Source organism: Simochromis diagramma, unplaced genomic scaffold (assembly GCF_900408965.1).
Source record: "Simochromis diagramma unplaced genomic scaffold, fSimDia1.1 OVJJ01000026.1, whole genome shotgun sequence".
Classification (NCBI taxonomy): Eukaryota; Metazoa; Chordata; class Actinopteri; order Cichliformes; family Cichlidae; genus Simochromis; species Simochromis diagramma.
Window position 1 is genome coordinate 7168332 of NW_024386985.1, and position 22318 is coordinate 7190649.

Below are 22318 nucleotides of genomic sequence, written 5' to 3' on the forward strand. Positions count from 1 at the left end.
CTGTAAACAGGTGCTCTCAGAAACACCGGCACCCACACACACACACACACACACACACACACACACACACACACACACACACACACACACACATAAACACACATACCTGCAAGCAGGGAGAACGAGAGACAGCACACCAAAAACACACATGTCCATAATTTCTCAGGGACCCTGGGTCGCTTAGACCCAGGACCCTGACACCTGCTGGTGCTGGCGTTTCAAAGAGTCCGAAACCACAAAAGCAGAGTTTGTGTCCAAACTGAAGTTTGCCTTCAGGGTTTTCAGCAAATCAGAGCTCTCTAACACAAGATTAATGTGTGGGAAGATAACCACAGACTGTATATAACCATGGATGCTAGGAAGAATGGGCACATTCTTCCTAGTGCCCAGCAGCGAGTGACTCCTCTGGATGTAAAAACAAGTCTAAGAGGAAAATGTGCCTGCTGCTCAGGTGTTTCCTGCTGCTCACCTGACCGCTGAGAGTGCTCCAAACATGCTTCTTCTGCTGAGCTGCAAAGCCGTGCTATGATTGGTGGGTTACACTGATGTTCCTGCAGCACTCTGGCACTCTGGGAAGAGCGTACCCCGGCGCCACCGACAGCTGCTGCCCCGCCCCGCCGTACAGATGCCGCCGCAGATGGGACCCCAGTACCTGCCTGCAACGTGCCCCCCCCCCCCTTGTCTTTTAATCCATAAATATGTAATTTGTTCAGCTGTCTCCATGAAATATGCATATGAGAAGCAGGCGTTTGTTATTGTGTTAACACCGCGCCTTAGCGTATTAGCAGCTCAGCACCAAGGAAGCAACAACAGGAGGAACAACGAGAGGAACAGGAGTTCAAGGGGAGCTAACACAACATCTGACAAGACAACAGGAGGAGGGTGGGACCTTCTGCAGAGATCTAGAGATGACCCTGAAATCTTCAGTGAGTGAGAGGCCGCCACCTTAAGGAGCTCTTCACCTTTGACCTCCGGCCTGCTGTGAACGGCTCAGTCTGATGAAACAGACGCTGTGTCTCAATACCGCCGACCTCAGCACACTTACGCCATACTTCGCCTCTCACACACTTTTCCTTTGGTCCAGTCAGACCGTGAGAGAGCTGGAGGAGAAAAAAGGACTTTGAATTGTTTCTGGTCCTGCAGCTTCAACACTGCAGGGCACCCTGAAACCAGATGAATTCAGCTTCAGAACAGCAGCAAAGATGGCTGCAGGGTGCTGAGATTCCTCCTAAAAGCATTTTGGACAGGAGGAAAAGCAAAGAGCATTTTATTAGGAACGTCTGTGCAGTCAGATGCATTCTCTTCATGAAACCAAAAGAAGACAAAGGATCGTCCTGAAGCTCGAACTCGATGGTGTTCTGAGCTCAAGAACAAAAGCAGGAAGTTTGTTTACAGCTGGAGTCGTTAAATGAAGTCATCACCATCACGCGTTGTTTCTGACCTCCAACCTGCTGTGGACAGCGAGGGTCAAGTATCCCGACGTGTGACCTTTGACCCCATTCAGACACTCCTGAGGTCCAGCAGCACAGACAAACAGCAGCTCCTGTTTTTAAGTAGCTGCTTTTTGATTGTTAAATTCAACACTTCCTGCAGACCTTTCACATTAAAAGCCACACAGGAGGAGCTGTGGTTACTCCCTCTGAGCTGCTGTCTTTGAGTGGTTGAATTTATTTACACCATAATTATATTGAGCTAAAACTGGGAATGCAAAATTCACTTCACTGGATAAAAATAAAACACATGCTTAGAAAAACACAGAAAAAGTGGAACAAAACTAAGGAACCGAATAAAATGCAGGAAACATTTTTGTGTTTGTCTGATTACAGACTAAAAACAAGCGTCCCACTCTGGAGGGCGTTAACCTCATCCTATTTGCTGGTGTCTCTGTTCCACTGAATCCCAGCCCTCTGCCCAACCTCACCCAGCAGGCATGATATGCACCTGTTTCTGTCTAACCTGTAGCTCTGCTTCCTGCAGAGTAGTTTTACTTCCTGTGTTTCCAAAATAAAAGTTTCCCATCAGAGCAGCTGATGAATCGGACTGTTAACGGGTGGAGGTGTTTGGGATTCTGAATGCAGTTGGATGGCAGGAGGAGCAGAGATGCTCCTTGTGGCATCGAAAGTGTCAGAGGCTGACACTCAGAGAGAGGAGCGAAGATTTGGCCCAAGCTATGAAACAACCTCAGAACATACATGTTTCCTAAGTGACAGAAGAGTTTCACGTATTTTTACCCCAGTAGTGGGCGCACCAAAAAGAAGACGCCCGTTAGTGACAAGTCTTTAATGAGCACAAGCTCCGAGAGTCCCGACTACAGAACGATCTTCAGCCTGAGACCGCTTTACACTCATTCCCTATGTCTCTCTCTCTCACTCTCTCTTGAGTTCTTGGGTTTTTAAGCCGTATCGGCCGTGATGTTATCACACACACACACAGTAGAATCAGGTTGCAGCAAGCGCGTACAGCAGATGATACACGTGTGCGAAGTGTGTTTGTTTGCGTTGCTGTGGTAACGCTGTCAGCCACATGGTGTTTATGCTGGCTGTGTCAGGAGACCGTCATCAATATTCTAGTCTCTATTTTAACATGAAGTAGGTGGATGGATGGATGGATGGATGGATGGAACTTGGATGAATGGGTGGGTGGATTTTGCCAAGGATTCAAAGCGATGACATCACTGAAATGTGATTGGTCAGATGCTGTGACAGTTGGAGAACCAAGCAGAATGATGTCAGTTCTGTCCATCTTTTCTTTACAGTCTGTGGAACAGACTGTGGAAGAGTGAGGGGGTGGGGCTAAGCTCACAGGAAACAGTTTCACACAGCAACAAGTGTGTGTGCTGCAAAGTTGCACAAAGAGGAAGAAACAGAGAGCTTCATCATCTTCATCGTATTTCTCACATTTGTGCTCTCAGCAACAAATGTTGTGTGTTGGTGTGTCTGTGTGTGTGCGTATCTGTGTGTATGTGTGTGTGACTGTGCCTGTGTGTGTGTCGTTGTATGTGTGTGTCTGTGTGTCTCTGAGTGTTTGTGTGTTGGTGTGTGTGTTTTGTGATTTTTTTTTTTTTTTTTTCTTCCTGGCTCTGGTTCAAACTCCTCGCTCAGCTCCCTCATCTGTTTCTACTCAAAGCCTCCTCTGCTGTCCTTATCTCCTTTCCTCCTGTATTATTCCCTCCCTTTTTTCCCTACTCATTTCCTTTCCTTTCTGCTCTTCATTGTCTCCTCCTTTGTTTTTTCACCTTGATTTCTTTTTTTATACTTTCTTTATTATTTTTTTTACTTTTCCTTCTTTCCACCTTTCTCCTCCTGCTATTTTGTTTTCCTCCTCATCTCCTCTTCGTCTCTCTCTCATGCTCATCCTTTGTTTGATTTTGTGACCATTTCTTCTCTCCTTCCCTCATTTCCCTTTACCTCTCCTCTCCTCTCCATTCTTTCATATTTTCCTTCCTTCTTTCCCCCCTCCTCCTTCCCCTCTACATCAGCTACTGCTGCTGATTGGGATTGAAGTGGAGCATTGCATTGTGGGAAGTTGGGGGTGGGGGGTTGTGGTAAACTTTCTCGTTAGCGGGAATAGAAGTAGCCCAGTGCATTGTGGGAAGGAGGCGATGGTATTGCGGGGGGGGGGGTCGCGTTCAATTTTGTGTTTGCTGCCTCTAATTCCAGCTGAAGGTTCTCCTGCTTCAAAGCCATTACCATTGATTTTCTTTTTCTTCAGCCGCAGCAAAATGGGATTGGAGTCGCACTGTAGGACCTCCGACTCTTCATCCTCCTCTTCTTCATCGGCATCCTCCTCCTCCTGCTCTTTGTCTTCTTTACTTACTGTACTTATTTGCTTTTTCTGCATCTCTATTGAGCTGCGAGCGTCTGCGGGACATTCCATGAAATCCAAACAGTTTGTTAACTTTGAGTTCAGAACAAGAGCCAATCGACGTCGATTCAACACAAGGCTGTTCGATTTAACAAAACAGGAAATCACAAGCACGTCCAAACATGCACAGCTATTTAAACCAAGGAAATGAAGCAAACCCAACAACTGGTCCCGAAACGACAAACCCGGGCTGAAATTCAACGGTAACCTCGGCATTACCGTTAAATCAGGTACACAGAGCGACAGAGCGTCTTCAAACCTCTCGCAGGTCGAACTCTGTGAAAAGGAACTCAAGCTGGCAGTGTTGTGGATCTGTGGATGTTAGACAGTGTTCGGTGTGGTGGACTGGAATCAGACTGCCAGGCAGACAGAGGTGAAGGTAATGCGAGCCGTTTCATAGTCCAAAAACTGAAATCTAGAAATACATGACACCAGAGACCCTCTACAGAAACAAACTTGGACAGATGCTCAGCAACTATCTTAACACAGAACAGCCATTAGGAGACAGCTGGGAGGATGATACACAGCTGAACTAAATCACAGAAGAGGAAGAGGAAGGAAGCAAAACTAAGACCAAAGTACAAGGAACACTGAATGTCCAAATAAAACAGAAACTGCAAAAACTAAACATGGAAAACTCAAATGGACTAAATACGGAGACTTGACCCAAGAAGAAGGAATCACAGAGTACCTCTAAAACCACTGAGAACTGGGAACAAGACTAAATACAGTACGAGGAAAAATACATGAAACAATATGAACACAAACCAACAATAACAAAATACTTGAACAATCTAAACTTAAAGTTCACAAAACTCAGAAGCACTGACCCAGGACCATGACACACAGATGAATGTAGCCCAGAGGTGAAGCATATCCACATGTCAGTCAGAGAGGCCATGCTCCTAATAATGTGTACTTTAAATATCAGGCTGTATATATTGATTTGTGCTGTAAAGGGCCCTCAATCACTGCTGGTGCCCCTGCTGGATGCTAAAGGAACTGCAGCTCAGAGGCTGCTGATTGGTCCATGTATACGCTTTATTGAAATTTGTTTGTAGAGAAAAGTGGACTAGAGTTTCTCGCTCGCTCGCTCGCTCGCTCGCTCTCTCACACAGTAATCTTTATTCCTTATCAAATACTTTCCATTCTGCTCCACCCACCCATGCTGACCTCTGACCTCTCCTCCGTACAGCCCTCTGTGTGTGAGTTTGTATTTCCACAGAAGGCTCTGGAGGCCGGTGAAGACTTCAGGGCATTTTTCATTCTCCTTCTAACCCCTCCCTCCTCTCCTCTTTCTTCTTCTTCTTGTTCACTGCAGCGCTGCTGTGCCTTCATTCCCAGCATGCCTCAGTAGTGAGAGCTCTGTGAAGGGCCATTAAGAGCTGAAACTATGCAGCACAGTAAAACAGAAACACATGTGGACTCGGAGCTGGTCAGTGTTTAGATCATCACGGTGACGGAGCTGTAGTCTTTCTGAAGGGTGGGGTTCTGTGATTGATTCAGACTGCAGGGAAACACTCACAGTATCATCCGTCATGTTACCATCCTTCATGGTACCACCTGTCATGTTATCATCTGTCATGTTATCATCCCTCATGTTATCATCCTTCAAGTTACCATCCCTCATGTTACCATCTTTCAGGTTATCATCCGTCATGTTGTCATCCATCATGTAACAATCCCTCATGTTACCATCCGTCATGGTAACATCTGTCATGTTGTCATCCCTCATGTAACCATCTGTCATGTTATTATCTATATTTGATGTGTTCTTCGAGTGTTGGTGCAGAAACGCTCACTGTTCACTTTCAGGACATTCGTTCTGAAACGTTGTGCCGTGGGTGGATGATGTGGGTGGAGTGGGAGTAAGTCCAGACTTTACTGAAGTGAGGCCTCTCTGAAACACCAACATGACAGCTGAGTGGAATTTTTCAGCTGTAAAGCAGCAGGTGATCGGCGATACACAGGTGCTGTGTTACCGTCAGGCCAGTTTTTCTGTATTGATGGAGAAACGTCAGCACGGCGACGTTAGAGGCAGGCGATCCCCGCTGAGCAGCACGTGGAGACAGCGGGGAGGAAGAAACCTCTGGCAGCACCGGGCTCAAGGAAGGGGCAGCCTCGTTAAGACCAGTAAAGTCCAGTAAAGGAACACTTCACATTGTCTTTAGAGCAGCGGTCCCCAACCTTTTTTGCGCCACGGACCGGTTTATGCCCGACAATATTTTCACGGACCGGTCTTTAAGGTGTCGCGGATAAATACAACAAAATAAAACTAGTACCGGTACTGAAAAAAAGAAGATTTATTCATAACACACGTGAAAAGACCCAGGAAAACCGAGTTAACGATAAAAACTATAACAAAATAACGCTAAAAACCCTGAAAACCATACATTTCACACCTGAGCCTCAACTCTCGCGGCCCGGTACCAAACGACTCACGGACCTGGTACCGGTCCGAGGCCCAGGGGTTGGGGACCGCTGCTTTAGAGCATGTACACATGAAATGGTCCAGTGGAGTTTTCTTGATTAAATTGCTAACTAACATCTGCATGTGCGCCAAGATAATATTAAGCTGTTTTCAAAGTAATAGTTCAATCAGCTGTAAAACTAAAGTCTGAGGGCGTTTTTAACTCTTTGGAAAGGTCCGCTGAAATGAAAACCGGGCTTTCCCGACTTGTCAATGGATTGTGATCGGAACATTTCTGACATGCTTCACTTTGTGATTAGGAGCAGCGGGCGGGGTAGGTGGGTGAGGTGGGTCTGCAGGGGTGAGGAGGCTTCATAAATAGGTTATCAGTAAAGCAAGCAGGATTTGCTGATTGTTTGTAATTCGGCAAGCGGGACCCGGGCGTCAAGGCGTCGTCGTCTTTTAATACGTTGACACAATAAATAAATTAGAGGCGTAATGTTCTTTCCTCCTTCAGCACTATTTATAGTAAAGAGGACGCGCTGCGGATCCAGAAAGGATTAGCATCTGTGTTTGATGTGGTTCCACTGTTCTGCGGCTGAATGCGATTGCTCGTCCTGTTTGTTTGCAGCTGAGGAGGAGGAGGAGGTGGAGGGTGTGTGTTTTTAGACTGTTTCTTGGATTTTTTTGTCTCCTCGTTGCCTTTCGGGGCGTCGGAGGAACACAATGCCAAGTAAAACCGCAGAGACGCTGCTGCTGTTTCTGCTGCTTTTCTTTCTTTGTGTGGTTTGAGGAAGGCCCGGCCGCCCGAGGCTGCAGACCAGAGAGAGAGAGGAACAGAAAGGCATGATGGGAGGGAGGACAGATTTGTCTTAATTGGAGGTTTTTCTGGTGCATCGGGGAGAGAAAAACTCAGTCAGGTATCAAAAGGGCATTTACAGCCCGCTTCCTGTTTCCAGAGGAAAAAATAAAAGCAGGAAATATATTCGTCAACGATCGGCCCGACCCCTGTCTGCCGCTGCAGCCGAGCATTCTGGGAGTTCTGCCTTTATGACGGCTCCTCTTTGATTTGGCGTGACGAGGCGAACCTTTTATTCTAGGGTTCTAAATCTGTCTCGTGATTAGCGCTCCGGCACTGACAAGCCTCGCAGCTCTACTTCCTCACAAACTGTGAAAACACGTCCTTCATGAAACCACAAACACACACACACACACACACACTGCACTTACGGATTCATCCGCCCCTGAAAATAGTTCCAAACAACCCCGTGTTTGTCTCTTTCTAAAAGTGTGTTAGTCTCAGGCCGACTCCACAGGCTTTAGGCCCTGATTCCAGCCTGCAGAGGTCACATGATGCAGGCGTGCTCCTGCGGCGCGCTGTGATCCGTCAGGGTGCCGTTTCCCTATGTTTAACGCACCTCAAAGTGTGTGGCAGATTACGATTACAGCAACAGGAAGGCGAACAAGTGTGTCGGACAAAAGCGGACATCCAAACACTGAGAGCCCAACAGGAGCTTCTATTCAGGCTCTGAAGAGCCGTGGGTCACCTCCTCCACCCTCCACCTCCTCTTAGACAGCTTGACCTCTGACCCTCTCTCTCTGTCTTGGCCCCCTCCTCCTCCTCCTGTGTAGTTTTCTGGAGTGTGTGGCGGTGCTTTGTTGAGATGAAGCGATGGTGGAGCTTAATCTGAGAGTGTAAAATTAGGGCTTTGTAATGTTGCCTACAGGTGGGCGGGGCTTCTAAAAGCATCGAAACACACTCTGAATCTGTGTGAGGACAAACTGACGATCCGATTTACGACACGATCATAGGTCACAGGTCACGGTCAGCCAGTGGGATCACTCCTTCCCTCTGGTGGTGTTTACACTGCAAATCTTAAATCAGTTATTTACACGCGCACGTGTGTGTGTGTGTGAGTGTGACTTTAAAAGTCCTGATTAAGTGAAATCAGCTGATCTTTGTTGATCTTGGTGGATTTTCTGATGAAAATTAGTGAATATTTCAAAGGGTGGTTCGTCTTCATTCAGACTGCGGTTTTAGCGGTTTCTGTCAATGGTGCCGTCACAGCTCAGATCTGGACGGAAACACCAGCAGCACACGGTTTCAGCTTCCTCGTGTTTGTAGTCAGAAATAAGTCTAAATCTGACATCAGATTGGCATCAAACGCTGCAGATGCTGAATGAATTTCACTGAATGTTTGAGTTGAAAAACTTAAATATGTTGTTCGTTTCATACAATCAAGTGTCAGGTTTTATCTGAGAAACTCACTTTAACATCATTTCCTTATTTTAACCAATCAGCACTGATCTCCAAAGGACCTTTTTATTTAATGCTTGGCAGCACCTGTATTCAGGAAATAAAGGAACTTTCAAAGAAATGATCTGGAGTGTACGGGACCACTAAAAATATACCAGACTACCTAAACTATAAAAGAATAATTGCAGTTTTTTTCCTTAAGTGTTTTTTCCTGAACGTTGAATGGTGGCTGACACTGTCGCTGATATTTTAGGGTTAAAGGTCAGCTAAGTGTTTGGAAATTATGAAGATGCTTTACAGGAGATCATCTCTAAAATATCCAGCCTCTGAAAAACATGTTACTACACTGCAGCACACCTGATGAACAGGTACCTGTGGGGGGGTGGGGCTTCAATTTCAAGGGGTTTAAATTAGGGGTGGGTTTTTATAATCGATTTATCGATTAAAATCGATTCTGGCTTGGATAACATAAAATCGATTCATTAAAATCCTGAATCGATTTTTTAATATTAATTTATTTTGCCCGAAATGCCAGAATCTCAGGTGAAAGATCACAAAATTTCAACAACCACCAAACAGCTAAGACAGTAAATGAGAGCAGGTACACGGCTTCTGCACAAAGACGTAAACACACAGCGCGGACCCGCGGATCAGAATCAGTGAGATGTCGCCTTTCTCAGCTGACGGTCGGGGCTGAAAGCCGACAGCTCGCTGATTCTGATCCGCGGGTCCGCGCTGTGTGTTTACGCCCTTTTTGTGCTGATCATATGGCTGTTAGTTTTATCTCTCTCCAAACAATATTGACCGAACCAGCAGCAAAAGAAGATCCAAACTACGCTTCACATAAACATCGTCATGAATTCCCTCTGACTTTTGCTGACTTTTCAGGATAAAAAAAAAAAATCACACTTCATGCACAGCTCTCTCTCTCTCTCTCTCTTTTCTGCATTATTCGCTTGCTTGTTACGCACAAGTCTACCGTTGTTTACAGCGCTGTCGGCCGACGTTTTTTTCCCTTTTACTTACTTCCGAAAAGTAAACCTAATTTCTGCCGTTCAATACTGAACAAATTTAAACTTTTTAAAATTAAGCAAAATGCAAAACGCTTAGCCGTGTCTCTAATAAAACCTCTGTAACTTCAGAGGTAATGTTCATGTGTTGATTAATGGTTTTCTTTCGTTTTTGATGTACTGCAGATTATTTTTATAAAATCCCAGGCCAGGAAAATCACCTTCATGTTTTTCTGTGTTTTATCTTCAGCTACTTTGACACAAAGGCCTCTGCTGTGATGCTCACACCTTTGATAAAGTCTTGCGTGTGTCAGCTTCCTTTTAATAGATACAAAAATATGTAAATGTACTGATCTGAATTATAATATTTCTGACTGTCAAAATTTCCCAGATTCAAATCGAATCGAATCGAATTAAATCGAATCGTGGATCGAATCGATTCGGGACCTTGTGAATCGGAATTGAATCGATTCTAGAAATCAGTGACGATACCCAGCCCTAGTTTAAATGGACTCCTGAATACGTCTGGATCATGAGCACGGTCTCTGTAGCACCTGTCTGACAAGACAAGTGACAGTGAAATGGGTGAAATGTAAAATAGCGTGTTTAAAACGGCCTTTGTGGGTTTTGGGGGTGTTTTTCAGCTTTTTTACTCAACCTTGCTCCAGGTGATGTTAACCTTTAATATCAGCTGATTATAAAATCAGTGAAAAGCTTCTTTTTGTTTTCTTCACTCATGTTGTCGGATCTTTCGGGTGCTGAGATCCCCTAACCTCCACCCCTCTGACACCACAGCAAACCCGTCATCCCCTATAGGGCCCCCACTGTCACCGTGGTAACCCTGAAAGTGGTATCAGGCTGTCCTGAAGCCCCGCCCAGCCTGAAATAAATAGTTCCTCTATACTTTCCTGCTCCTTTCTGCTGCAGTGTGTGTAATCCATACAGCTGACGGATAGACGGACTGTACACACACACACACAGACACGCACGCACACACACACACGGACACACTCACCGTGATTAATGGCAGCAGACTCTATAGCAGATTATGGTGAAATCACTACAGATAAAGCACTGCAGTGTGTTTCTCTGTGTGTGTGTGTGTGTGTGTGTGTGTGTGTGTGTGTGTGTGTGTGTGTATTATCAGAGCCAGACATCCGTTCTCGCTCACCCAGAGAGGGAAAAGTGGTGGAGAATAAAAAAAAAAACGATTGAAAATGTTGATAAAGTTTCCAAAACACAGAAAGTAGCCAATCAGAGAGAGAGTTACTCCTCCATTCCTTCATCTCTCCAGCTTCTTCTCCTCCTCCTCCTCCTCCTCCTCTCTGAACGGAAACCAGCAGTAAAACGCTGTTTATTCAGGGGTGAAATTTGATTGGACGGTGGTTCTCAGAACTAGGCTGTGATTGGATTGATCCTCTAAAAGTGTTTAATTTTCTCTCAGAGTAATCAATAATTGATCATTATTGATCAGCTTGCAGAAGAAGAAGGAAGGAGGGAGAATGCAAGGAGGGATGGGTGTAGTAAAGAAGGAAGGAGAAACAAGAGTTATGGTGACAAAAAAATGTTTCTTCAGATTGTGATATTGACTCTGTGTCTGTTAGTGTGTGTGTGTGTGTGTGTGTGTGTGTGTGTGTGTGTGTGTGTGTGTGTGTGTGCGCGCACGTGTGTGTATATCATCCATTAGAGAGCTATAATTATGGTAAGTGAGGCAGCACTGCGATCAATACAGCAATTCATCAATCTGACCCCGCCCACTGGAAAACACACACTATTTCATTTTGACCAAAGTCCAGCTGTAACCACTGACCACACACACGTTCAGCTCTGGTCTAGATTAAAATATCTAAAATATCTTTAATGAGTCTCAGTAACCACAGATTTGCAGATCGATCAGTGATGGGCTCATCAATACACATATTAACCCAGCTAATGTTGCAGTGCATTATGGGTGTGTGCCAGAGCTCAGAAGGTATAGGTTTGTTTGATTTATTTATTAATTTGTTTATGCAGTTTGAAGACATTACACCTGATCTGTCGAGACTACAACACTTCCTGTTAGTCCCGCTGCACAGGAAGTGGCAGTTGAGTGAACAGTAGGAGGTACTCTGATCTGGTCCTCAGTGACTCAGAGAGGATGCAGCTAAATGGATAAAATAAAGATACCTCCACCAGAGGTTAGGAGACCACCAGGAACTGCACGTGTGCAGAAGTAGCTGCAGGTTGTGGTGGTCAAAGGTGATGCTGTCTGGAGGTTGCTGCTTGCTTCATCCCCCAAATAGAAATGTACGATGCAAAAAAAGCGCTCCTGGTCCTTTGATGTCCCTAATACACACCAAAATTAATTTTAATGAAAACCAGTAAAAAATGTACACATAGATCTGGGCTCAGAGATTCCGGATCAGCTTGACGGCACCCCCTCTAGGACAGGAAGTGTGCGCATAGAGAGTTCTCGAGCTTCAGGTCACATGACTTTAAAACCTCAGAGAACCCTTGTATAACAGCTGAATTGTGTCCTGATTGGCTGAAGACCTCGCATGATGTGGCCTCGCACTTTTATCTTCCGAGGTTTTCTCTCCCAGAGGAGATTCGTTTTATTTCATCTCATTCCTCTGGCTCATTTTTTAAACTGTGCTTTTATTTTCCAGCAGTATCCAAAGAAAAATGACCTCAAAGACTTACAAACAGATATGAGGACTGAGAAAGAAAGTCATTCTTCTGCTTTTATCTCACTGCTGAAGTAATAAACCACAGAATAAGTCCTACAGAAAAACACACCTCATTTTATTCTAATATTCATTTTAATCCCGATGAGGTAATGTCATCGGAATACGCTCCAAAGACAAAAAAAATCCAACAAAACCTCAAACAAGTACACAGAAACTCAAAGAGAGCTTGAAGGTGCATCTTGTCTATAATCTCTGCATCTTGTCTATAATCTCTGCAGTTTGTCTATAATCTCTGCAGTTTGTCTATAATCTCTGCAGTTTGTCAGTGATCTCTGCAGTTTTTCTACAATCTGCAGATTGTTTATAATCTCTGCAGTTTTTTAGTAATCTGCAGATTGTCTATAATCTCTGCAGTTTGTCTATAATCTCTGCAGTTTGTCAGTGATCTCTGCAGTTTTTCTATAATCTGCAGATTGTTTATAATCTCTGCATCTTGTCTATAATCTCTGCAGTTTGTCTCTCATCTCTGCATCTTGTCTATAATCTCTGCAGTTTGTCTCTAATCTCTGCAGTTTGTCTCTCATCTCTGCAGATTGTTGATGATCTCTGCAGGTTGTCAATGATCTCTGCAGTTTGTGTATAATCTCTGCAGGTTGTTAATGATCTCTGCAGTTTGTTTATAATCTCTGTAGATTGTCTATAATCTCTGCAGATTGTTGATAATCTCTGCAGGTTGTTAATGATCTCTGCATCTTGTCTATAATCTCTGCAGTTTGTCTCTCATCTCTGCAGATTGTTTATAATCTCTGCAGGTTGTCAATGATCTCTGCAGTTAGTGTATAATCTCTGCAGGTTGTTAATGATCTCTGCCATTTGTTTATAATCTCTGTAGATTGTCTATCATCTCTGCAGTTTTTTAGTAATCTCTGCAGATTGTCAATGATCTCTGCAGATTGTCGACACTCGTCTCTCCTGGAGCTGATTGGGGTGGAACTCTGTAGTTGGATCAGAGCAGAGTGAAGCAGCTTCAGCACATTTGGGATATTTGAAGAGAGGAACAGAAGCGAGTTAACGCCTTCTTTCAAAACGTATGCTCCTGCATCTCGGCCTCAGCCGCTCTTCCCGATGCTAATCACCAGCCTGAGGTCGAAGGTCAAACACATTTATATTTGCAGCCCAATTTACTGGCTGCTTTCCAGTTTGGATCAGTGCACAGTTTACAGACATTTCAGCGAGTTGGAAGGTTCCTGGACGGTTTGTGGAGGGCTCATTTTGCATGTGTGTGTGTGTGTGTGTGTGCACGTGTGTGTGTGTGTGTGGATGGCTGGTAATGGCTGCGGCCCTCTTTTGTTCTGGCAGAAGGTGGCGAATGGCAGCGGCTCAAAGAAAACAGACAGAAGCTTCAAAATGGTTGCCAACGCTTTAAGATGGCTGCCAGGCTGAGAGAGAGGGCAACCACACACACACACATATGCACGCGCACACACACAGACAGGCTGTGTGGCAAATGTTAGCGTGTGACAGAAAATATTAAAATGTTTGTGATTGAAAATTTGAAGAAATGTGTGTGCGAGTGGGGTTTTTGTGTGTGTGTGTGTGTGTGTGTGTATTGCAGTTGGCAGCGCCTCCTTGGCAGCGGCGGCTGGCTGGGCGTCCAACAATGGAGACAGCTAAGGGGATTCTCTCTCTCTCTCTCTTTTATTTTTTCTTTTTTAAACACCATCCGAGGGGCGAGAGACATCAACCACAAACAGAGAGAGAAAGCTTGGCTGTCTTTCTAAAATGGCGGCGTGTTGGCAGCGGCGTCTTGCCGACACAAAGCCTCGTCTGCCTCGTCTGTTTGTGCAGTTTTCTTTCATAATTAACCGAAAAACAAAAGACAGAAGAACACAAATTGACTGTTTTCTCTTTCAGCCTCAGTGCGTGTGTTTGTGTGTGTGTGTGTGTGTGTGTGTGTGTGTATTAAGGATTTTTGGGTGTGATGTGCCGAATGTGAGGGGGCTGCCACAAAATGGCGGCTGGTGGACGGCGTCAAATTGCAGACCGGCGTTGTTGAGTCCAAAAGTAGAACCTAAAAATTTGTGTGTGTGTGTCGACTGGCAGAGCGTGCGGTACAGGCGTGCCATGGTTCACAATGCCAGGTTGGGGTCCTGCTCCTGCAGCGCTGCCTGGAAACACAAAACAAACGCACCCGCCTCCTGCTCAGAGAAACATCATCAGATTCATTTTTATACTTCAGTTTTATTTTCAGATGTTGTGTGTGTGTGTGTGTGTGTGTGTGTGTGTGTGTGAGAGAGAGAGAGAGAGAGAGAGAGTGTGTGTGACAAAATATTTAAAGTTCATGCAATAAAATGATTTTAGTTTAATTCCAGATGAAATGAGACGTTTATTTGATCTGATGCTTTGTTCTGTGTTTACTCACATAATCGAGCATGAAAGAAAACAATACCTTTAATGATGGACCTTAAATAAAGGTGCCGATTTATTTTTAACAAATCATATTTAAGTGTTTTTCGAATCCTGCTGACCGTCTGAGTCACCTGACTCACACAGGGACCTACAGCCTACGGTTGCTACAGCTCTCTTTGTAGAGTCGTACAATATAAAACACCCGAGGCGGCTGTTGTTGTGATTTCTGAATAAAACTGGATCGAATTAATCAGGCGTTTGCTCTGTTAGCTGCAGGAAGAGCTTAGAATCTAAAAGAGGAAAATTACAATTTCCTGTCTTTTCCTGGTAACGCTTGTTATAATCCAGAGAAAATGCTGTTTGGAGCATGCGTGGAGCTGTTCGGCCCTCGCAGAGCTTCACACGGCTTCCTGCAGGTCAGATAATTAGCCCCCGGGGTGCACAGGTGTAGGTGTCACCTGCAGGAACAGAGAAGCTTTCATTCCTTTCAGCTTCAGTCACAGTGCCTCATCGCTGCAGTCCAGCCGGACTTCAGGTCCGCGAACGTGTGTGTGTGTGTGTGTGTGTGTGTGTGTGTGAAGGTAATTTATCCTGCGTGGCAGTCTCAGCTGATTTGTGGCCTTTAAAAAAATGAATTCAAACGTCTCTTCATTTCATTAAAAGCTAAATCAGAGTGCGCTCAGATCGATGCCGAGCGGTTTATTTATTTATTTATTTTGTACCCACTCAGAGCCCGTCCGTCTACGTCTTCGTTTTTGTATCCTTCCGGTAAAGATCCTCCAACTGTCGTCCTCGGGCTGAACATTGGAGGTGTGCGGCGTTCTGCTCTCCCCTCTCTCTCTCTCTGTAGTGTCGGCATGTCTCTCGCCCACGTCACTGAGCAGCCAAACACGGAGAGAAACAGATTTTGGCAGCAGAGCGCTTCGCTGTTTCTGTTTGTGTTGCCTCCTGTCGCTCTGCCAGGAGACGACAGCGCGATCCCAGCGTGGCTCGGTCGTGGGGGGGCGGAGTCTGTGTGCATTAAAAACAAACCCAGAGGAAGTGTGACCTCTTTAAACGCGAGCTTTTTTGTGTCCTAACGGTGTGACAGAACTTCACACCAGTGAGAAACGGCGTCTGTGTCAGCTGACAGCACCTCTGAACTGACGTTTCATTTTTATTTTGCTCTGCAGTAAAACTGGTGATGATGTCATTATCATTAGATTTACTACAGATTTACCGCGTCACGCTGAGATCAGCGACGACACGAGAGAGGCTTTGCTTAAATGCGCCATCCAGCTGCGCGTTCCTCCCTCACACAGGTCGTTCTCGTCCAGGGCCTTCGACGTGTCACACTGTAATAATTCCCCCGTCCTGTAGCTGCAGACAGACCTGGTTCCTTTTGACAGAAGCTTTTGCGTTTTTGGAAATAATCTGCGGAAATTTTAAACTGATTTATTTGGCACTTGTATAAAACTGCCATAACGTATGATTGCTCTAAATGAGCACGTCTTTTCTCATAAGGTAAGTCATCCACTCCCATCACAGGAAGTAAAACCCGTTCTGTGGAAACCAGTGGAGCTCTACTGGAGGTGGACTGGTTGGAATGGTGCTCTGCTGGTTCTTGGGTTTAATCAATAACCTTGCAGCAGAGTCCTGAATGAGCTGCTGGGAAAGGGGAACGTGGGGGTGAGGCTGAGCAGGTGGTGTGCAGGTGGTGACGGTGCACTGTGTTCTTGGCAGTGATGATATCTGGTCGGCACCATTAATGTGAATCCCGGGAACGTTACCTGTTGACCTTTATTCCCGGGAGTTAACAAGACGACTTCAGAAGTTTTTTTCAGAAAAATTCAGAGGTAACCCCCCACCCCCACGCCAACCCGTCCCCCACCACCTCTGACTCTCTGCTGCCTTTCTGGAAAGCATCCAGTAGCCCCCCTCCCTTGTTCCTAGAAAAGCACCAGTTCATGTCAGAGAGAGAGAGCAGGGCGAGCGAGAGGGAGCGACCTTTGGGGCGATCAAGTTTGACTTTCCCACAGAGAGAGCTAGAGAGTCTGGTCCCATTGTTTCCTTTATGTCCCAGTGCTCTGAGTGTGTGTGTGTGTGTGTGTGTGTGTGTGTGTGTGTGTGCGTGTGTGTGAGGGTCACGTGATCTGCCGGCATCTTTCCATGGTGGTCAGGTGTCCGAGGCTCCACTAGCGTTCAAGTGGGTCTCCTAACCCAGGATACGCGTTACTTGAGAAGCTTTTCAGAGTAAAAGCATAGGTATTTTCTGATTCTTCTGATTTCATTTGATTTAATATTTAAAGTCTTTGATGGTGACAGATGGAAAAAAGTTTTCAGAGGTGAGTGTGTGTTTCAGGATTTTTTTCTAAAGAAACAAAAAGGACTGTAAACAGGAAAATAAGAAGGATCAGGAAGTTCATTAAACTTCCTGAACCTTCTTTATTTAAGGAAAAAGCTTTTTAAATTCAAAGTATAGATGGAAACATTTTTTATTTTATAATATATGACTTAATTACAAGTCTGTGATGAGGGGGGGTTTGAGTTAGATGATCCACGCCCCTCAGTGGGGGGGTGGATGCAGACAGTCCGGTCTGCTCCCACGCCTCATTAGCATATTTAATTAACCTGCTGACGGCTGAATGAGGGGAGCGGGGGACGATGGGGTAGGGGGGCAGTGTGTGAAAGTGCCCTCCAACACACACCCATCAGCAGCACCCCTAACCCCCCACCCCATAGTTGCCGTGGTTTCCGCCTGATGCTCTTTGTCTTAAGCTGGTGAAGCAAACAGACGCGGTGAACAGCATGCAAAACAAGCCTGATAAATGCTGCCCTGTGTGTGTGTGTGTGTGTGTGTGTGTGTGTGTCTGTCTGTGTGACAGAGGAGGGGGCCGGGGGGGTCCTCTCAATGCAAAAAGTTCATGTCTCTTAAATGTAACTGAACTGCACAACCTCGCGGCGAAGATGTGCAGGCGCAGCGTCCATAACGTGTGGTCTGCATTAAGAACTCCACAGAAAGATTCAAACCTGGACCAAAGTGATTTACACTAACAAGAAGCCCTTTAATCCACGCAGGACGACCCGACACACTCAGCAAACCATCACTTCAAAGGCAACCTGCTTTCCTTCACTCAAAAAGCGCTCCTGTCACCTCCTCTCACATTAAAGAAAACATATTCATGCCTCAGAACCAGCAGGAGATAATCACTTGACTATCTCTCCGCACCGTTCAGCCAGCGTGTGAGTCGTTAAAGCGAAGCCCCGCTCTTCCTCTCGATCCTGATTTTCCTCTTGGATCACACATCTGGGCCCGCGTGGCAGCGGCTTCAGCCGGGCCTCCGTCACGTTCGCCGTGCGTCACTTTCCTTCATGTTTGCCTTAATTAAAAGTTTTGCTTTCCTGGACGTTCCAACTTCTCTCCGTCTGCTCCTGAGTCATGGCCCCGCCAGCAGGCTCCGGGGGGATGATGGGTAATATTTCTTCCACTCCCTGCCTACTTTATCTGCAGCGTGGCCGATCGATGCCCCCGAAGCCGCTAAATCATTTGAAAGAGCGGAGCTGCACCGGAGCAGAGAGCATGCTGGAAGAGGAGGCAGACGCAGAGAGGCCGGTCGCACGAGCTGCACACAGGAAGAATGTTTGCCATGTTACTCGGAGCTGACCTACTGCTGCTCACACGTCCTCAACAAAAAATGTCAGATCTCACATAGAAGAGAGAAAACTCTAAAAACAGACGACAAGTTTAGTTTAATAAAACAAAGAAATGTGTAAATAAGTTACAGACGCCTGCAGCTCAGTTTGATCTGATGCAGTTTTAATGAAGCATTTTTAAGAATGTGAAGCAACAACTGATAACAAATTAACGCTCAAACCATCCGTGTTGTGTTGAAGAGATATTCTCAGGTCAAAATAGGACTGGGCTGTACTGCCATGTAATACCTCTATGTGCCACAAGGAGGTTCAGTGAGTCGGTGTAGCCTTTATTTAAGCGATTAATAAAACGATCGGGGAAAAAAGACTAAAAGTTTGAAGAGCAAAGCATTTTAGCACACCTGCTGGTTAAACACTGCCCCCTGTTGGTGAAGGTTTGAGTTCATATTTGCAGTGGGTAATTATAAAAGTACCTTTATTATTATTATTATTATTATTATTATTATTATTATTATTATTATTATTATTATTGTTGTTGTGAGATGTAAGACATTCCTGACTGCTTGAGACCTGCAAACTGGCAAAACCTCTGCTTTCACAGAGGCACTCACACTGCTGATGATCGGTTAATCACGTGACTGATGAGCAGCACCTGGCTGCTGCTGATCCCGCTGTTCCTGTGGAAGCAGTGAGGCTGGATGTTGTTTTTCAGAGCACTGCAGAGAATCCTGTGACATAAGAAAATGACCCATTTCCTCTTTTTTAACCACCTTGCTGTAGTAGTTCCAAGTATTCCCACCTTCCAGCAGCTGCATGGATTGGGACTGAGCGGGACTCTATTAGGTACAGATGCCTTCAGCTGATGACGGGATAATCGATGACTTTTTGTGTAGTTGTACATTGTAATCATGTAAACATGCGATTGTTGAAAACGCTCGGGGTGTACCATGTGAGATTCTGTCACGCACCGGGTATTTCTGCCGTTTTAACTTCAGGTTTAGCTATCAAACATTATTCAAAATGCTTTTTAAAGACTAAGTATGAAGAGGATTTATCCGTTCATGCGTCGGTGGTCGCAGCTTCTTGGCTTATTTATGATATTTGACACGAGCTCCTCCTCAGACATTTCACTCCTCCATCCTTCCATCCGTCCGCTCACTCTGAACTTCAGCATAGGCTCCGAGTTCTTCCTGTGTCACTGAGCGTGTGCAGAAAGTGTGACTGAATCAGCTGCAGCAGCTGGAGTCTGCCAGTCAGTCTGCCGTGTGTGTGTGTGTGTGTGTGTGTGTGTGAGATACCAGGTGAAGGTTTTGTGGTGTGGAGATCAATACAGGCATCCCCTCTACACACACACACGCACACACACACAGTCAGTGTTTAACAGCAATGACACACATGCTGACCCATTAACAGGGTGCTTTTGAATGCACACTGGAGCAGCTGGGAATCAAACCACCAAACTTGTGATTAGCAGATGACCTGCTGAGTCCACATTTTGGTGAATAGCCTTCGCTGGTGCTCGTTTCTGTTCTTGGATGATCTGGGATTTGTAGAACAAGAGAAACTGCAGCAACATCTTAACTGATTACTTATTTGAAAGAGTGACTAAAAAAGTGATTACTTTATCTGCAGAGACAAACCTGATCTGCAAATGGTAATGCTTTATTTTACCAAACACTAAGGGCAGCGGCCACTACGTAAAGACAAAATTTAGCCAACAGCAGCTCGACGGTGATGTCGGCTCTGTGTGGGACTTTCTGATGCTTTAAGAATTTATTCTGAAAGCGTTGCACTTCCTGATTGATGAATATTTTTTATTTCGAAAATGTATTTACAGCATTTATGAAGGATGAAACACATTTCATGATAACATTAAAGATAACTTTTCTTTTTTAAACTCCCAGCTATCAGTGAAGTAACCGCTGGATCAGAACAGACAACTGTGTGTGTGTGTGTGTGTGTGTGTGTATGTATGATTGTGTTATTAAGTTGGTGTTGTTCGGCTCGTCCTCATCTTTGTGTTTCTCTCCACAGAATCCGGCCAATCAGAAAGCCCGAATCAGGCCAGCGAATCAGACATCAAGGAGCAGCCGGAGAACGGTGAGACACACACACACACACACACACACACACACACACACACACACACACTGAGGCCAACCTGTGTGTGACCCTGTGTGGTTAAACAAAATGAGGCTGTGGTCAAATATGCACACACACACACACACACACACACACACACATTCCTGAGGAGAGGTTGTTTGTCTGGATCAGGGAAGTGCGTATGGAAGATTTTTAAGTATGTGTTGATGGATGTGATAGCTGTGTGTGTGTGTGTGTGTGTGTGTGTGTGTGTGTGAGAGAGAGAGAGAGAGAGAGAGAGAGAGAGAGAAGGATATCCTCTCTACTTTGTGTGTGTGTGTGTGTGTGTGTGTGTGTTAGACCTTGACCCTGGTGTTCAGATACGTGCGTGCAGACACACACAGCTGGTCCTGATTATTCCTGTTGGGAAACAGAAGCCTGTACTTCCTCACTCATACTGATCCTTCCCTGGTACTATTGGTACTAGTACTACCTGTAATCCTGCTGCAGGTGTAGATTTCGGGGGCTTGTCAGTGTTTGGCTGTGCCGATATGTGTTGGTGATACAGTAGTAATATAGTAATAACCCCCTCCCTCCCTCTGCTCACAGGTCACCTGGGCTTCCAGGACAGCTTCGTGACACCTGGAGTTTTCACGGTGGCCGAGCTCGTCCGAGTGTCTCAGAGTAAGTTCTGTCTCTCTCTCTCTCTCCTCCTGCAGTGAGGCCGAATGAGGCCAAGCACTGATTGGATCGCAGATCTGTCATCGATAGTGCATCTAATGTAATTCCTCCAGACCAAACCACAGGCTGCCTGTCTTAATGAACACACTGTGTGTGTGTGTGTGTGTGTGTGTGTGTGTGTGTGTGTGTGTGTGTGTGTGTGGCTGCTGATGTGTGTTTGAGTGGTCTTCCTGCTGATGAACATAAGAACATGTTTAGGAGAGTGTGAATCGTGAGCTCAGCTTGCAGCACGAGGCTGAGCACCTGTGCATCAGAGAGCCAGGTGTTCACCGTGTTCTATAACAATAATAGTAATAACAATAGTAATAACTGTTACTTAGTAACACCTTATAAGTAACTGATTACCAAAATCACTGTATGCATAATAACATCATAGATTAAAATGTGAACAACACAGACTCAAACATTATGTGTTTTAAAGATGGTGAGAGTCGACGCTGCAGGAGAGTGCACGAGCGGCCAGTCAGCTCAAGGCTCTGAAGCACCATCGATTAATCGAATTCTCAGATAAGAAATACTTCTGTGATAAATATTCAGAAGAGAAAAACACAGGTCTTGCAAAATGACGCTTTACACACCATATTAAAATAGAAAACATTTTCTTAAATGCAAACATAAATAAACCTCAAGTCTCTTATCAAAGGTCAATATAATCTGTATGAGACTGAAACCTAAAACGTGTACCTTTACTCTGTGTTCTTGGAAGGTTTGTGACACTGTTTCATCTCCTGGATGAGCTAGATTACATTTGGTTTGTATGTATGTATTGTGTGCATATGTGTGCAGTGAATGACCGAGTTTGTGTCTGTAAGCCTTTAAAGGAGAATGCGGTGTCTGCGAGCATATCGGCATTGTGACGTTTGTCCTGTGCTTTGATGCAAAGTGTCTGTGCTGCTGAGAAGACATGCTTTGATGGTGCGTCGTTAATTAATATTAATAATAACAATTCATCTGCAGGATTTTCTCTGTGTAGAACAAACAGCGTTGGGCAGAGCAGCTACAAACTTCCTTTTCTTCCTCTGGTAGTTTGTCGATCAGCTGCTTTGATGAAGGACTCCCGCTCGCTGTTTCCCAGTAAAGGTTTTAATGGTGATCACAGGAACATATACTGCTTTGGGCTATACAAACAAAGTTTTTTTTACTGTATTGTTGTGGCTCCGCCTCTTGTGCAAACAGACTCCGCCTCCATGTTAAACTGTCCCAGCATCATCAGGACTGCGTGGGCTGAATGTGGTCAGACTTT

General features: G+C 45.2%; 1 protein-coding gene across 8 annotated transcripts in view; it reads left to right on the forward strand.

Annotated features, from left to right (window-relative positions):
• Positions 1-22318, forward strand: part of nfia (nuclear factor I/A) — a 148710-nt gene that overhangs the window by 87341 nt on the left and 39051 nt on the right. For all 8 annotated transcript variants that reach the window (XM_040040515.1, XM_040040516.1, XM_040040517.1 and 5 more), the window contains exons 3-4: positions 20287-20352; positions 20944-21018. In XM_040040515.1, the coding sequence (XP_039896449.1) occupies positions 20287-20352; positions 20944-21018 (141 nt within the window). The remainder of the gene's footprint in view (positions 1-20286; positions 20353-20943; positions 21019-22318) is intronic.